Source organism: Ammospiza caudacuta, chromosome 6 (assembly GCF_027887145.1).
Source record: "Ammospiza caudacuta isolate bAmmCau1 chromosome 6, bAmmCau1.pri, whole genome shotgun sequence".
NCBI classification, from domain to species: domain Eukaryota; kingdom Metazoa; phylum Chordata; class Aves; order Passeriformes; family Passerellidae; genus Ammospiza; species Ammospiza caudacuta.
Window position 1 is genome coordinate 9,615,015 of NC_080598.1, and position 18,180 is coordinate 9,633,194.

The window sequence follows — 18,180 nt, forward strand, 5'->3', positions numbered from 1 at the left end:
TGAAGCAGATTTATTGACAACTGGGCTTAAATGACTTTAACAAACACACAAATTACTGCACAATCTCTGGGTTACAAGTGGTTCCACTAATTCAACTGTGACAGTTATTTTTCTGTTTTCATTTATTTCTTCCTTAAAACATTCACCAATTATGATCTCCTCCACACTACAGTAACAATCCACTTCATATCCAAAAATAAATACATGGAATAAATACATAGTAGCAAATATGCAGTGCAAAAACATCTCCCATCCTTGAATTAGTTAAGTAATATATGACCTCAATAAATGCAAACCAAAATAAAATCCCAAATCTGCAAAATAAAGAAAATAATAAGAGTCTTATATGAGTTTGATAAGATCCCTTTGTCCTCATTTAAGGTAGAAAAGGAACCAGCTCTTTGTGAAACAAACTGAAAGGTAGAACTGTGAGGCTGTCAGAAGCAGATTTTGAAAAAGAAAAATCTGGGAACAGACAAAATCTAATCATGACTAGTGAGATATCATGGAATAGGCTGTGATTCTATAAAAACTGTGACTTAGCAACAAATCAAATATTAATAATTCAATAACTTGAAGTGAAAAGCAATCATCTGAATTCTGGTCTAATTTGCACAACAAATTTAGCAGAAGCAGGAAACCTTGAGCTTGCACCACAGGAAACTGGTGGAGCAAACATTTTTCATTTGATGTCCCTTCTCATTAACTAAAAGTGCATGCTGGAAGCAAAAGCAGATACATCCCTGATAAAATTCAACATGGAAAGTTTCAGACAAGACAAACTTTAAGTGCAGAAAAGGCAGAAATGGAACAGTTATATCTTCACTGGAGAGAAAACATCAAGCAGAATGAAAGAAGGAAAGGAATTACTTCTTCCACATACCACACTTCTCATTACCAAAGAAGTTGTTTTTCAGTAAAGCTTTACCTTTCTCACAATGACTTCCAGTGAATCCAGAGGGGCAGAGACATTTGTTAGGAGCTACACAAGTCCCACCATATCTGCACCCTTCTTCACAGAATGCTGCAAGATAAAAGGAATATGTGGGTAATACTTCATTTTTTAAAACATACATTTGAAGGGTAATTAGAAAAACATCTACATTGTAAGCAATTAACAGAATTTAGCATATTTAAATTCAGTCCACCTGCAAACACAGAGAGAAGCAACTCTAAAATAACAAGAGAAAAAATCTCAGATTACACCGTAGGCAAACCCCCTCACCAATAAAAGATTAGTAACCATCTGGAAGAAGAAGAGAGGAAAAAATATATCATGTGTTTTTAATGGGGCTGATCATCTTTCCATTATATTGAATATGCAGATGACAATTAAAATGCTCTGCTAATCCACAGAAGCCAGGCAGGTTGGATGGTGTTAAATACTGTGTTCCTCACTTCAATCAAATACTTCACTGAAATGTCTGTGAACACATACTATTTTGCTTTTGATTTTTTTATTGCACGGGCTAAAGTATGTTTTGTGGAATTAAGAAATTAAATAGAGTGAGGATCATGACTGAAAAGATGAGAAGGGTTCAAGCCCAGTAAAAATGTGATGTGATTTTTGATGGAGCAATGCTGAAGTTCTCCGTAAGTGTATGTGCCCAGTAACTGGGATTTCAAACAGCTGATGGGTCTCATCTTTTCCTGCCAGCACTGGGTGATGTTCCTCTTGCTCACAGCCAGGTTGGCAGAAAGTCCACTGAGTGTGCAACAAGGGCTGCTCACTGTTTAAAGTTATTGCTTTTATTTCTTTAGGGGAGAGAGGAGAAGAGAAAGAGAGAGAGAAAGAGAGAGAGAAAGAGAGAGAGAAAGAGAGAGAGAAAGAGAGAGAGAAAGAGAGAGAGAAAGAGAGAGAGAAAGAGAGAGAGAAAGAGAGAGAGAAAGAGAGAGAGAAAGAGAGAGAGAAGAGAGAGAGAAAGAGAGAGAGAAAGAGAGAGAGAAAGAGAGAGAGAAAGAGAGAGAGAAAGAGAGAGAGAAAGAGAGAGAGAAAGAGAGAGAGAAAGAGAGAGAGAAAGAGAGAGAGAAAGAGAGAGAGAAAGAGAGAGAGAAAGAGAGAGAGAAAGAGAGAGAGAAAGAGAGAGAGAGAAAAGGCATCAGGACACTTCTGCACTTTGCACTGGTACCCTGAGTAGGACCCTTGCTACACCTAAGAGTAGCCCCTACCCCTGACTCACTCCCTCCCCCTCAACACTGAACTTCCCAAGTGCCTGAGTGGGTCTGACTGCACTTTTGAGAGGAGTTGCAATTAATATTTAAACAGCAGCACTCTGCATCTAAGCTAATGACAGATTTGCAAAGTGTTTCCTGCAAGCTAAAATCACAGATGGAGTGTTGGCAAAGAGATGTTACAAATGCTATGAAAAGGCTTAAAGTGCTAAATAACAGAAGAAATGTTTAAGATTTATTTTCCACCACACAAAAAATAAAAATAAAGTGAATAGATTTCTAGGCATTAAAAAGAACCTTTTGCAGTTGTTAACCACTTAGAGGCAAAACCCCACATCACTGTATCTCGTGACTGAACTGACAGACACATCTGCTTTACTGTAAATACATAATTCATAGCATGCCATGCTGTTTTATGGAGGAGAAGAATGCTAAAGTGTTTTAGACAAGATCACAGCAGAATATTGTAAGCACCCCTGGAGCAAGGCAGTGGTGTGGAGAAAGAACAGTCACACTTCCTCCCCATCAATGCACACACTCCATATGGGAATCTTCTAAAATATATCTATTTTGAAACCAGCCAATTTCTGAATGAGAAGAAGAGAAATATGGTGTAAGAGTAGTTTGGAGGGGTTTTTTTTGCATATAAATATTTGTAAGAAAGTGTAACTGTGCAGAAAACTGAAAATACTGGTAAGAAACACAACTCAAAGTATACAAAAACCATGATGAGAATCAAAAAATTCTTTCCAGAGCTATTGAAAGCATATTTACTCATCTCTAGTCTCAGCATTCTCAGAGAAGGTGCAACCTAAATTCCACATCTACATGTTTTCTGGTTTGAAATTGCGAGTAAACAGAGACTTTTGTGAAGTAGTAATACATTTCTGCACAACATCAAAAGAAGCAGAATTTGTGGCAGAGCAGATATAAAGGAAAAATAAAAAAAATATATTGGCAAAAAAAGCTAATAGCTCATCCTTAACATATCCCATATTACACTGGGAAAGAACCACATGGGGCTCTTAAGAGAATTCATAAAGGGGAAAAAAAGATTATGTTTATTGCCTATAAAAATCATGCATGTCCACTGAAAGTTATTAGTGCTGATAGGGACAGGCGGGTAAGAAGGGCTCAGTGAGAGCTCTCGTGCACTTTCTTTGCCACCATAATGGATAGTACCAACTTAGTACTGTGAAACATCTGCTTCTTACTGTAAATCCTGTTAGGAGGTCAGCAGAGCGAGGTGCCATGTCCTTCTGTTCTCTTAAAAGGATTTCTAGCAGGGGAAGATGATGTGCCAGGGCTGGTGATGTGAAAGGTTCCCCTTAGAAGCTGTATGTTGTGTGAGTGTAGCAGCCAGACTGACAGCCACAGGCACAGCCAGGTGTGCATTCACATCTGGGGGAAAGGCTGGCATGCCTCTCATGGGCCAAAACTCTTCCCATTCCTTCCTTCAACTGTACCTCCTATATGTGTACTTGTCCCTGACATATTTTATGAAAATCCCTTTGCTAGGATTTTTTTCCTGAGAAGCCTCAGAAAAGAAATGTAAACAATGATTATCTGATGGCTGTGGAATGTGGTCTGGAGATGGTTTACCAACAGGTGCATCTTTGATTGGTCCCATGTGAATTGGTTTTAATTAACGGCCAATGACAGCCAGCTGTGTCAGACTCTGAATCTGTAACGAGATTTTATTATTCATTCCTTTCTAGCCGTCTGATGTCTCCTTTCTCTTTCTTTAGTATAGTTTAATATATTATAATCATATCATATCATATCATATATATTATAAAATAATAAATCAGCCTTCTGAAACATGGAGTCAAGACTCTCATCTCTTCCCTCGTCCTGGGAACCCTCAAACACCACCACACATATTCAAATGTGCTAGCACTTACTTGTCAATTAATTCCAAGTGTCACTGTCCTTTATATTTCCCATCTTAGCAACTGACAGGGAAAAAAAAAACAAAACCAAAATATTTGCTCTGGGACACCCTAAGGATCTTCACCACCTCAGGCTGCTGTGAGAAAGGCCTTTGTCCTGCCCAGGAGTTACCCAGGCACCAGCTTGTTCCACAGATGTTAGAGGATGAAGCTGAGGAAGAAGCTGAGAAATAGCTGCAGGAGAAAAGAATCCAACTCTCCTTTTCAGTTTTTGTAAATGCTGAGAGATCCTCTGCAACACAGACTAACTGTGCTTGTCTTTGTCACTCAGGCTTTGCTGGATTGATGGGATGTGCTTCATCCTCCCATTTTTATGCAAGAGGAGAGAACCCCAAGGAAGAGTGCCAGCACTGTCGTGCTGTTCCCCAGATGGTTCTTGTACAAACCATCTCATTCTGCATTGTAGAGGCTTGCAGGATATAGAACATCAAACCCACAACTCTCAGAACAGTTAAAAATCACACTGAAGGCTGCTGTCCTTAACTGCTAAAAAAGAGCTCACAGTACTGCATGCAGTACTGATGGCACTACTCTGAATTATAAAAATGCTCAATACCTCTAATAATAGGTTTCAATTACATTTCAATATACAGTTCCAGTTGCTAGCAATTTTACCAAACTTCATTTATCTGAACTCTTTTCTCTAATAGCCCTGCCTTTGGCTGCTGCCTTTTAACACATTTTCTCAAAATTAATTCATTTCCAATAATGAGATTTTTTTCCTTTACAGTTAGCAGAAGAAATTAAGTAAAATCCTTACATCCCATCTGCACCTTTGCCTTATGGACAAGAGGACCCAACAGGGAGCTGCTCAGCAACTGAGGAGGAAGCCAACTGGAGTGCCCATGCTCTCCTGAAAATACTTGCTTTGGGGCTTGTGCTTTCTTACATCTCACAGGGGCTCTGTGATGCAGATTTCCACTGGGGTTTGGACCCCTCAAAATCAGGGGAGGTGGAATTACCAGTACCACAGAACCAGCAGTTCTAAATGTTGATTGCAGACTCCCTCCTACTCAAAGTTAACACAAGAAAGACAAATCATGGCTGGATCAAATATTGCTAATGTATTCCCATGAGTAGATCCTGTCTCTGAAATCATTTGCAGGCTGGAAACTTTGATAAGAAGGATAGGGGTTACTGAATTTACCATAAAGTTTTTATCAGGAAAATTAAGTGAAGATGCCATTAGGGCAAAGTCTACACAAGTAAACTTCTATTGTTTAGAGGCTTATTCAGTATTCTGTATGTGAAAGAAACAATCTGTTGATTTCAGGAGGCTTCTGCCAAAGTCAACATATCTCTGTAATGCCAACAGATTTCTTCCTCCAAAATAAAAGCCTTTATTATATAAAGATCTTTCCTAAAGAGACATAATTTCTCTGTAGAGGAGGAATTTTATTTCTGATGCACAAGCTGCACTATTCTGGTTTTTGCAGGGCAGCACAGTGCACTACCTCACTGGGCTACCACAGGAGAGCAGATACTGTAGCACAGAACCCTCAAGTTGAGCAAATACCTCTCACTTTTCACTGCAATCCAGTAGATACTACAAAACATTTATACTTGAACATACAAAATTGTTTTTGTAAAAGAAAATAAATAAATAAAGCCAAATAATTACCCAACAAATTTAAAGGAATGTTAGTTTATTCTGAAGAGATGCAAAAGTCCTTCCTTTGTATCCTTCCCAAATATTACCTTCCCAAATAAATATTATTGCATTAAATAATGTATTACCTTCCCAAATAAATATTATTTTTTGATTTGCTATATGCCTGTGAAGTTAAAAAATGAACATTCAGGAAAGGCAAGGAAGGGGTCAGGCGCAGACTGCCTGGGTAAACAAAAACATGCAGTGTTGGAAGACAGACAGGCTGGTGTAAGTGTACAAGGAATTGGATAATCAGTTGATGGAAGGAGCAGAATTTCATTAGCTGATTGGATTTACTCAGACAAGTACACCGAGGGGTGCACTGGTAACAATCCAGCTGTGTAAGCTGAATACCAGAAGAGTCAGATGGCACCAGTTGCTCAGGTGGCTTTACAGGACAGCTGGGAAGGTGGAGAGAAAGCCCACAACTAAAATAAACTAAAAGAAGGGAGCAGTAGGGGCTCTGCCCTTTCTCTCTGTACTCAGGTGTGACACCATCATCTATAAAAGCACAAAACTCTTTTTGGTTCAGTGAGCTACATCCATTGGACACAGGGTGTGACCATTTCACACACAGCCTGTCAAATGCCACTGGAGACCTTTCACAGCTGGCTGCAGTCAGAGAAGGACAAATCTGCCAGGAATGAACCTTGGCCAAAAGAATGGTCCCGGAAAATTTTCTTCCAACATGTTGCAGCATGAAAGGGAGTGTGGGTCAGTCTGGCACTCAGGATGCAAACACATCTGAGAGGGGAAGACAAACTCTCTCTGGGCAGCTCTCACTTTTGTGAGGGGCTTGCCACCCAATTTATGCTTCAGATTTGATGAGCAGTCTGTAGGAGGGTTATGCAGTTTGGAAAGAGCCTATAAATTTCAGATTTTCTATCAGCTGATCATAAAGCTGTTATTCCTGAATTATTTTAATAGAAATTTCACATAGAAAAGGTACTTTGCAAATGTAAGTAGGATAATTTCTGCCTAGTGTAGTCACAATTCCAAATCCTGGCAGTACAAAATTTGTAAGTGTATGAGAGCTAAATTTGAAAAAAGATCAATGAATTCCAAATTTAAGTTGGGAGATGAGGGGTTTTCAAAGTACTCAAAAAAGCATGAAGGAATTCCTTCAAATTTGGCAGGCAACACACAGTGAAAGACAGAAAAAGGGCAAAATAGAAAATTCCCTAGCAGGATTATGAAGAATAAAAAACACATCAGGAAAAGATTATGTCAAATATAATAAGCATACACACATACTGTATGTTAGTTTGTGTGTCCATGTATGCTACATAATATTTATTGAAGTGGTGAACTATTATTTCAGAGTTTGTCAGTAGGCTATTTCAGCTGATAAAGCAGTGAATCTTTTCAAGTTTCCAGTGCTCTGTCACACAGCACTTGCACAATAAAGATTTAGGTGAATTTGGAAGGCTGAGCATATCTCTCTAAAGGCTCTAAACTCTGAGCCCCTTCTTTGCTGTGGTGTGATGCTAAATTCTCTTGCTGCTCGGTGTTTTGCTTGACTGATATGTAATCAAGCTGTGGCCATTTGTAGGCAAGCAGCAGGCCATTCATCTGGATGCTTTCAGGGTGGGCTCAATTGCTCTTTAGCTAGAAATGCTGAACTATTTTGAAAAATGAAACCTAAACTCCTGAAAATTAGTACAATGAATCACAGTGATAAATACTAATAATTTCCTTTGTACTACCCCACTAATGGAGCTTACTTTTGAATGTGCAAGTTACCCACCCTGATTAATACATTTTCACCTAAAATCTTTTCTAATGAACAAACAAGCTATATTTAATTAAATTAATTCAGAAGGCCTATTGAAGGGACAGACAGAATCTGTCCCCTTCTGCTCTCTTGGTAAAATGGCATCCATGAAACCCTTATTAATGTCAACTTTATTTTATGGCTCTGGAGAAAGATATGTGACAATTTTGAAAAATTTATTTGAAAAAGATCAATAGAAGCAGTAAGGGACAAAAGCAATATAATAAAAATTGTCCTGTGATATATTATGCTTTTGAAAGCATCTCTCCCATCCCCAGATAACTGTGCTAAATGAATATTCTTGTTGCCATTTTACTGCTCTGCTTCCTCAAGGCTAGACTCTCCAATATTTTTAGTGCACCATTTTAAGCCAACTGCAGCTGTCTCTCTAGCAACCTAATAATAAGCATAACAAAACAGGGCAGAATACTTCTTCCACAGACCAACCCAACATCATCTTTCAAAATTCAAGTCAACAGTTTAAACTGCAAAATCAAACTGAAATTTACTTCAAGAAATGACATGACACATGGCACTACTGCAGTTTTTCTTTGCATCGCATAAATGTGCTTATTGTACTTGCTGTTTGTTTTAACACATGGGGGTACAATATTTCATATTTACAAACATAACAGTTTCTTTAGAAATCAGTAATGCTTAAAGAATCCTAAGTTAAGGATAAAGAAGCGTGTTCCAGAAGCACAACAGTGTGGCATTTACATTTTCTGAAAAATCCCTTCACCCAGGATTTTTCTCCTGGGAAGCTGAGATGCCTCAGAGAAAATGGAAAACAGTTTTTATCTCATTTTCTTCTCCTGTGTTGTGCTCATGTGGAATGTGTTTGGAGATTGTTTACCCACAGGTGACTGTTTCATTGGATTCTGCTGTGAGTTGTTTTGGCTCTTTGGCCAGTCAGGGCCAAGCTGTGTCAGGACTCTGGAAAGAGTCACGAGTTTTCATTATTATCTTTTTAGCCCTCTGTAAGTATCCTTTCTCTATTCTGTAGTATAGTTTAGTGTAGTATTCTTTACTATAATATAGTATCATAAAATAATAAATTAGCCTTCTGAGGACATGGAGTCAGATCCATCATTCCTGCCTTCATTGGGGCACCCCTCAAATACAACACAACAGAAGCATTTTCTCTTGCTTGATCTATTACCACAACTTTGTAAAGACCTTAGCTCAAATTTCATTGAACTCACTGAACAAAACCTGAATTCAAAACCAGCAAATGCAATCTGAGCTCTGCTTGGCCCTAGTACAGTATATGGAATATACAGACAACGTTAAAACCATTTTTCAGCAACATATATATTACAGATCTCTCATCCCAGAGTTCCAATCCATACAAGCACACTCTGTAGACACATTCAGCAGAAGAGCAGCTGGATTACCCCTGATGTAACAGGAATACACTTTTAAGTCCCTTTCCTTGCCTTGGCTTGCAGCACTGACAGGCATCCTCACCAGTAAAACACAAGCCTGGTTACCAATGAGAAACATTCCCTCTCAGTGTGAGATTTACTCAATATTGCTAAATAAAAAAATCTATCCAGGCGCTCTCAAATAACTGTGTGTTATGAAAAACACTGGAATGTTCAATAAGCTATAACAAAAATGCCTACAATGTTAATAAAACATTGGATTGAGGTAATTCTCTATATGAGAAACACTATCTTTTGAAATTGTAGAGAAACTTTAAGAAAGCATTTTCAGTCACGGCTGGAAGTGAGGATGTTGACTGTGTGCAATCATAGCCTCTAAAGTCTCAAATTCAGCAATATTTTTTTAAGGTTGCTTGTACCTTATTGCAAACATAATTGAATCTGAAAAAAAATCCCTTGTTTTGATAGCTGCACAAAATATGCAATAGGAAACTAAGGAATTATTGATAACATTTAACCATCTGAAGGTGACATTACTGGGAGGAATTGGATGAAAATGAGAAATAAAATGGCAATGGGACTTTCAGGTCTGGATGAGGCATGTGTAAGGACAAGTAACCTACAAATCATTTATAAAGACATTAAGAGACCTTGAGGTGTTTCTTTTTAAACAAGCACACTAAAATTCAGGTGCTCTCTCTCATTGTCTTTGTAGCTAGTAGCAGCTACAGTGGTGTCTCTGAAAACCTTTTCTAAAGGGCCTTTTCATCACCTTTCAAATCTCACTCATTCTGCCAAGATGCTCCACTCAAAAAAATTTCAAAAAATTTTTCAAAACTGGATCCCATTGGACTGACCAGCACCAGAAGGACAGGAATTGTCAGCCCCAGAGATCAGAGGCCTCTGCTTACACAACAGGAAGGACTTCAGCAGGTGAAACTTTCACAGCTCCCCCACAACACCCTCCAGCCCTCACTCCTTATCAGGAGAGATGCCACCTCAGATACAGACATTTCCCCATTAAGGAACAGAATTAACAGTTAATCTCAATTTACGGAACCTGCCTCACCTTGCAGTCTCTAACAGATAGAGGTCTGAATTCACTAAAGGGGCTGCCAAGAAGGCAATCAAGAGATGAAAAGCCCTGAATCCCATAAGCAATGCCCCAGGGCATTCTGTCTCAGTTCAGATCAGGTTTATATAAAGGAAAGAAAGAATAACAGAGAAAACCATGAGGAGGGGTTGGAAAGGTGGAAGAAGAGAGAGTCAAACACAGTGCTAAAACATATTACACTAAATAATGAATTCTCCCATATAGGTATGGATAACTTTTGCACTTCTGCATCTCTTCTGACTTTTGCAATTGATGAAAAGAGAATGCAAAATAACCATAAACTGGATCAAAAAGAGAATGCAAATAACCATTAACTGGAGACAATTAATCTCAGTTCCTATCTGCATTTTTAAAGATAAACGTTTTTGGTAGCTAAAATATTACCACAATAGCAGATTCTTCTCAAAACTTACAAAAGCATACTTTTAGTAATTATTTTAATTTTCCCAGTGGCAAAAGGCATGTTCATCTCAATATCAGGATTCACCTGATATAATCTTACCAAATGGGTTCTATCCATTAGAAAAGAGACCAAACTTCAATATTTTGCCTTCTCAAAGAGACACCAGATTTTTTCAATAGCAAAAAACAAAACCTGGAAAAGTGATGTTGTTCTCACCATTCCAGAGAAATTCCAGTTAAAAGCAGAGATTGATTTTGCTCAAGCTTGTGTGACAGCAGGTGTTATACACATCACCATCAGTTTTATAATCATCATAATATGTTGCTTTTAAATAAATCCTTTGATCTCAAGCCTTTATACATGATGAACAATTAAACTTTACAACCCCCCAGTGAGGATGATGCATTAAGAGCCTGAACCTGCCAGGCACTTCTACAGAACAGAGTTAACTACAGAAATATAATTTAATAAAGAATGCATTTAACAAGTAAGAGCAGAAAAGCAAATATAATTTTTGTGTGTATAATCTTTGAATCAGCCAAGAGCATTTCAGAAACCCAAGGGGCCACCCCCTCTGCTAGTGTCAATTAGGAATCTATACCAATTTACAGAGAGTCTAAGAATTTACCCTCTAAATTCTTGGAGCTGCAAGACTCCAAGGAGTGCATCACTGTCACTGCTTGTAAGACCAAACTGCTGACTGGTGTCTTTGCATGCACACGTAATCATGCAAATATTTCAGCTGATATCCAGAAAACATGCAGAACTTTGACCTGATTTTGCCACTATTCCCTGTCTTTATTTGTATTTTTCTGTAAAGAACTGAGTAGTAACATGGCAGGCAACAGCAAACCAGCATTGGAAAATGATGTACAGATCCTTAGTTGCTTTTTACAGAGCAGTGACACCTTGGTCACCAGTCTGACTTCAATGATTCTGCATTGTGCCCGTGCTCACAGGGGTCTGAGGATGAGGGAAGAGACGAGGATCTGACTCCATGTTTCAGAAGGCTGATTTATTATTTTATGATATATATTATATTAAAACTATACTAAAAGAATAGAAGAAAGGATTTCATCAGAAGGCCAGCTAAGAATAGAAAAAGAAAGAATGATAACAAAGGTTTGTGACTGGGACAGAGAGTCTGAGCCAGCTGACTGTGATTGGCCATTAATTAGAAACAACCACATGAGACCAATCCCGGATGCACCTGTTGCATTCCACAGCAGCAGATAATCAATGTTTACATTTTGTTCCTGAGGCCTCTCAGCTTCTCAGGAGGAAAAATCCTAAGGAAAGGATTTTTATAAAATATCATGGCTACACTGCATCAGTGCACTCTCTATTTTGCCAGACAGGCTCCAGCACAATGTCTTGTCCTTCGCAAAACTGAAGTTATGAGAAATCCCTGCAGCTAGCTCAAGCGTGCCTTTAGACTGGACAAACTGGGGAAAATTTTTTCACTAAAAGGTTGTCAAGCATTGCAGCTGGCTGCCCAGGGCAGTGGTGCAGTCACCATCCCTGCAGGTACTGAAAGGACAAGGATGTGGCACTTGGGGATATGGTTTAGTGATGGGAGGGCCAGTGCTGGGTCAACACTTGGACTATCAGAGGTGCTGGAACTTTCCAGAAGCACAGTACTCAAAGCTTGGGGTGTCTGGACAAAATTTTCTTTCCCAACACATGCAAAACACTCCAGCTAGTGTTTGTTTGCCTCCCAAACTGATAACGGCACTTCAGGAGCACCAGGGGACAGATGCTGCCTAGGTTTTTTTTAGTACTTTGGAATCATTTAGGATGATATAGTTCAACATCAATTTGAAATACCTTTCTTATGCATTAGTCTGCTAACAGTACACAGTTCAGTCTCAGTGTAGGAAAAATAAAGCACCATAAAAGACAGCTGTAATCCTTCCATAAAGTACAGTGTGCCTTCCTAATGGAATATGATTTCAAAACAGATTTCCAGTTCTACCTTCTTAGGGGATCTTGTTACAATGTTTAGTTTGTGAAAACAGACTATAGAAATACTTCCTATATATCTTGGTAATGCAGCATTTAATTTTATGGTGCATAAAATGCATTTCTCTTAACAGATGTATCCATTCCCTGATATCATGACTAAACTGCTTCATATCCATAAAGGCTGTGTGGGGAACTGGGGAAGCTTTGGCATTTATCTTTGTTGTTGTGGCACACACTTCTGCTTGGTTCTAACATCCTGCTCCCCTGAAGAACAACAAATTTAATTCTGAATGCTCTTAAGAGATTTGATCACTTGCATGCCATATATATTCTTACATATATTTTTTGATTATGCACATGAATGTCCCAGCTATGCATTCTAAAGTCTGTAAGAATTACAAGACTGTTTGTAGATAAGAAATTACTTAAAAAAAAAAATTGTGGTATTTTCTGGGGTCCCCCATAATGGGAGGGAAAGATGAATCTGACTCCATGTTCTTAGAAGGATAATATTATATTATATTGTACTAAAACTGTAGTAAAGAATAGAGAAAGGCTACTGACAGAAGGCTAATGGATAATAATGAAGACTCATGACTGCTTCCAGAGTCCGACACAGCCTGACAGTGATTGGTCATTCAAAACAATTCACATGTTGGATAAACAATTTCCAACCAAAGAAGCAAAACACAGGAGAAGCAAAAGAGGTAATATTGTTTTCCTTTTTCTCTGAGGCTTCCCAGCTTCCCAGGAGAGAAATCCTGGGCAAAGAGGGTCAGAGCATGGAGCAGGCTCCATCTGCTCACTGGTGCCAGGCAATAAGAGGCAATGGGCAGAAAGGGGTGCACGGGAAGTTCCACCTGAAGATGAAGAACAACTTTCCTGTGCATTGTATATTGGAGACTGAATATTGGAACAGGTTGCCCAGAGAGGGTGTGGAGTCTCCCTCATGGAGATATTCAAGCATTGCCTAGTTGTAATCCTGGGCCCTGTGCTCTGGGATGACCCTGCTTGAGCAGGGAGGTTGGAACAGATAACCCGCTGTGGCCCCTTTCAATCTTGTCCATCCTGTGATAGTTTCCAATTACATAATGTGAAGTTGAAAATATGCCTAATTAAACCAGGTAGGAGATAAAAGCAAAGCACCACAAGTACTTCATTACTGTATTGTTTCACTCATACAAATTCCAGCAGACTAAAGCAATTTTTCAAATATCTTCCTTTCCATTCCAGTGGGGAAAAAAAATCACTCGTGAGATCTTAAACTTTAAGTGTTCTCACACAAGTGGCTATGTACAGAAGTAATTTCTGTTTAGACACTTTTAAAGTATGATTTGACTTTAAAAAAATATATATGCTTTCACTGAGCAGCATCAAGTGGACATTTCTAATGTACACTGGCAAAACAATTCAAATTGTGGGGAACAGCTCTGTGGAACTTTATGCACTCTACTGTTATATTGTTGCTGTTCTCTTCTTTTTTTCCAAAAAAATCTCCCAGTAAAATTACCCAGTGTGTTCTACACTATGGATAATAGTGCATATCAAAAAGAAAATAAATCTCTTACAGTGTACATAATCTGTCATTAATAGCAAACAAAACTACTGCTGCTGGATAGCACTGGAATAACATTTTCTGTTGCTGTATAAACAGAAAACTTGAAATAAAAATAAAGACTGAACAGAAAGCAAGCTTCTGCTTAAAATTACTATCACTCCTGTGCACTGCAGCTGACATGCTGACATTTCAGGAACTGACATTTTATTATCAGACCAGAAATCTGATAATTTCACAGCCACCAAATGGGCTTGAAGAAAGTAATGGGCAGCAGCACCCAACATGTACAGAGAGAAATCTGCTGCACAGGAGTGCACAGCCTGGCAGGCTGGTACTTCTGAGAGGTGATCCAGAGTCTGAAGTCATCTATTTAACCACCAAGGAGTCAGCAACAGGGAAAGACAGACTCCTCAGCCTGCCCTGCCTGCAGTGTACTGCCACAGACTATTGCATCCATCTAAAACAAACCTTTTAAACTGTGGTCTGCAGGGCACATTAGCCTGCACAGTCATTCTCAAGCTCCAGGGGGCTGGCAGAACACCAAAAGCTCTAGGGCAAGATAAAGACAGTGCATTTTTTACAGTGGAGTGTCAGATACAGGTAACACTGGGATGTTGCTATTGCCATGAAAAAGCTCTGCTTTCTCAGGGTCCACAACCCCATCTGCTCAATTGACCAGTGTCAGGGTGTTTAAATACACATTACATTAAGAAGCTGAAAGAAGATACTTAAGAAAGAATTGATTTTTGTTGTTTCCAAAAGACACATAAAGGAATAAGATACTTCTATATCAGTTAAATATCAAGGGAATTCAGCCTAGGTAATTCACCTGTTTGCTTATTGTTGAATAAATCAACAAATCCAGCATCACATTATCAGTGACTTAGTTCTACCTCTGTTGTGCCACTGAGGAGGTGCTTCAGTGAAATGGGAATGTTCCTCAGAGCTGTGTACAAAGTTTGGTGAACCAAATGAGATTATAAGATTTGCCATTTGCAAACTTGTAAGAAATCTGAGTCAAATTAAAAATCTTATGACAGACCAGGAGCAAGACAAATAAACAAGGTACCCTCTGGGAACAATAAACAGTCAAAACATTGAGGGAAAATGATCCTGTTCACTCATGAAAAAGCGAAACCTCACAGGGAAATAACAAAATGTAACAGCCCCCCAAATAATTTTAACAGAAAGATAAATAAAGGTAGTTTCTCCAAGCTGAAACATCTTAATCTATTCTCCAGCATATAAAAGTCATATATTGAACCTTGGTGCTTCAGTAACATGTATGTGCCAGATAAGTCTGTAGCAAGCACTGCTTTACATTGATAACTACAACCTGCTGCTGGCAGTGTGTTTGAGCAGAGGGCAGGAACAGTTGATAATGTGATCTAAAACAATTCTAAATATACCCGTTTTATACCAGTATTAGAAAAGTGTTGCAGTAAAGTTCACGTTTACATTTGATTATTATAGCAAATACTTGCCTGAAAAAAAACCCAACCCAACCCCACCAGCACCACTAACAACAAAAACCAGGCCCTACACCAGGGCCCAGAGAGCCAGTGAAGCATAAATGTAACACAGGAGCACCTTGGTCCTGTGCTAAGATCGTGCAGGTCAGGTTCAGAGGGGTTCCCTCCTCCACTGTCCTAACCCCCCCCGGGGGGTTTCAGTCTCCAAGAAAACAATGTGAAGATGCTTAGTGCTGTAAGGAAAGCTGAATGGGATCTCAGCTGGGCTCTAACAGCACTGCCATCACATCAGCAAGTCTTTCTAGCTCCTTGCAGTATTGAAGAGGGGTTTTAGGGATTTTTTTCTGTTTTTTTTCCTGAAGACAGTCTCTACCTCTATTACTATTAACTTGTGGGTAACAATCTTCATGAGAATATCCATACTGGGGGGAAGAAATCCTGAACCAAGATATTAGTAGAAGAAACAGTTTGAAATGTCTCCAGGGTGAGAAAATAAGTCCACGGGACAGCTACTCAACATACAGTTTTTGTTTCCACTTGGCCAGCCTCTGAGATTTGCCATTTGGAGCAATCAGAATCTTTGGAGGAACTCCAGTTTCTTTAATACACTGAAAATCCATCCTGTTGTTTCTCTTGTTTTAAATAGGCAGAGGCAAATAGAGCATCATCAAGTGTCCTAATTGATCCAAATGCAGTGCAAACTAAATTAAGGGGGTTGGAAATGCTGGAAAAATTAAACACAGCATTATTAAAGCTGGAAACGGTTTAATAAAGCTGAAAACAAGATCATAACAACCTAAGGCAATTTCTGATATTTCTTTACTTCTCTTTAAATAGATGTCTTCCTGTAGACTGTTATCAGCTCAGCAGGAGCCTTTCCAGAGAGGCATTTTTCTCATTCTGTGCATTTTAAGTTAGGTTTCTATGAAATTCAGCCTGTCTGTAAAAGCTGCTGCCAATTCATATTAAAATCATAACTGCAGCTATGTAGTGATAATATGAGAGCATGTGAGCTGCAAATTCAATCCAAGCCTTTATCTGAAATTCAAAATCTGCTAGCTTATCTTGCAGATAGGGAGTTACAGCACACAAAAGCAAGAACCCATCTGAGCGAACAGAAAGAATCAATCCTCATTAGAAGGATTCTCCTCTACATAAATTGATGTTGGAGTCCTTGGCTGGCAGCAAGGCACTGATTCCACCTTCCTTCTCTGAAAAGGGTCCCTCATCAGTGGAAGGTGTGGAAGGGGAATGGCTTGAAGGGAGCACTGCTTGGTAAGCACACAATAAATGAGATGAGAGAGGATGGAGCACCCCAGGTCCAAAGGACAAGTGGCCAAGGGGCCTCTGAGTAACATCTCCTGATCTATTTCTGAACAGTGCCAGAGTGAAGGAATGCCAGCTGGGCTTCAACAGGAGGGACAATCACGAGCAGGAAACTGGGAGCTTTGCTCAAATGCCATGTGAGAGAAGGGACAGATGCATTTTATCTTTCTTGTCTAGAAGTTCCAGGAAAAGAAACACAAAAGAAAGTAAAAAGGAGCAGAGAAAGAAGAAAGTAAATGAAACAAAACACTTGGGATGTGTGAAAGTGTGGAAGAAGTGAGAAAGTGGAAAAACACCCAGAAAAATGACAGCACCCCTAGATGTAAATCTCATTGACAATCAATCACCAGGAAAAGGGAATGCTGCTGCTGCACAGGAATTCTGACCACATCTTTTAATATTTAAATTTTAAAAATCAAAAGAGAAGTGCCTGCTGACTTCAAAAGACAGAAGAATCCCATAAAGGGAAGTACTAGCTTTCAACACCTAAAACTGTACAGAAATTAAAAGAAAAATCTGTTATCATTGGAAAAAGCACCAAAGTCACTGTGTCATTACATATATGATGCACAGAAGAGTCTGAAAACAGATTCTGATGATTAAAAGTTAACCTCAACAAACACAAACCCACGGTCCTGATTCAGTTTAAAAACCATAATTCTTAACTGTACAGATTGTGATAGGATTTCTGTAAAATTAAGAGTAAAGATACTGTCCCTCTACTTGTAACACAAATTGATCATTCACTCCAACCATTACAGCTCCTCAAGATACTTTGTAGCAAATTTGTCACACGTACATGAACTCAGTGAACCATCAGTGCAAAGGCACTTCAAGTCATTGAAAAATAACATTCTGCAGGTCTGGTGAAAACAAAGTGTATCAGCCCAAGGCACTGAAACCTCTCCCAGATAAGCATCTGAGTTGGCAGAGCAGTCCAAGGCATAATGCTTTTAACTCCAGAAGGTTATTTCATGCTGTTGTCTTCCACACTGATGCCACTGGCACATCCCCAGCACTGTTACAGCACTGTTTAGTTACAGCTTGGCCTTTTGCACATTTAACGATGGCCACAGATGTAAGGGGAGGCAATTTGAGTGGTACAGCTCTGCAATAAAGCCAACATCATCTATTTCCAATATTCATCACAGCTTCTCCCCAAAGTCTGCTGCAGCTTTGACAAGTGCATGCATCCTCAACAGACATTTCATGTCTAATGTAAGTCAGCATTGAGACACAAACACCAAAATGTTTGAGTTGAAAGGAGAAAGGTTAAATATTATCCACAGAAATCTACAATCCAGCTCATTCTGTCCTAGAAGAATTGAGGGGGCAGGGGCGAATCTTGAGCCATTAGACAAGAATTATTACAAGTAAGAAAACAAGGCTTATACAGAATTCTGCT

The 18,180-nt window shown here is 39.1% G+C and overlaps 1 protein-coding gene across 3 annotated transcripts in view; it reads right to left on the reverse strand.

Annotated features, from left to right (window-relative positions):
• Window positions 1-18,180, reverse strand: part of NELL1 (neural EGFL like 1) — a 279,798-nt gene that overhangs the window by 63,052 nt on the left and 198,566 nt on the right. For all 3 annotated transcript variants that reach the window (XM_058806260.1, XM_058806261.1, XM_058806259.1), the window contains one exon: window positions 929-1,024. In XM_058806260.1, the coding sequence (XP_058662243.1) occupies window positions 929-1,024 (96 nt within the window). The remainder of the gene's footprint in view (window positions 1-928; window positions 1,025-18,180) is intronic.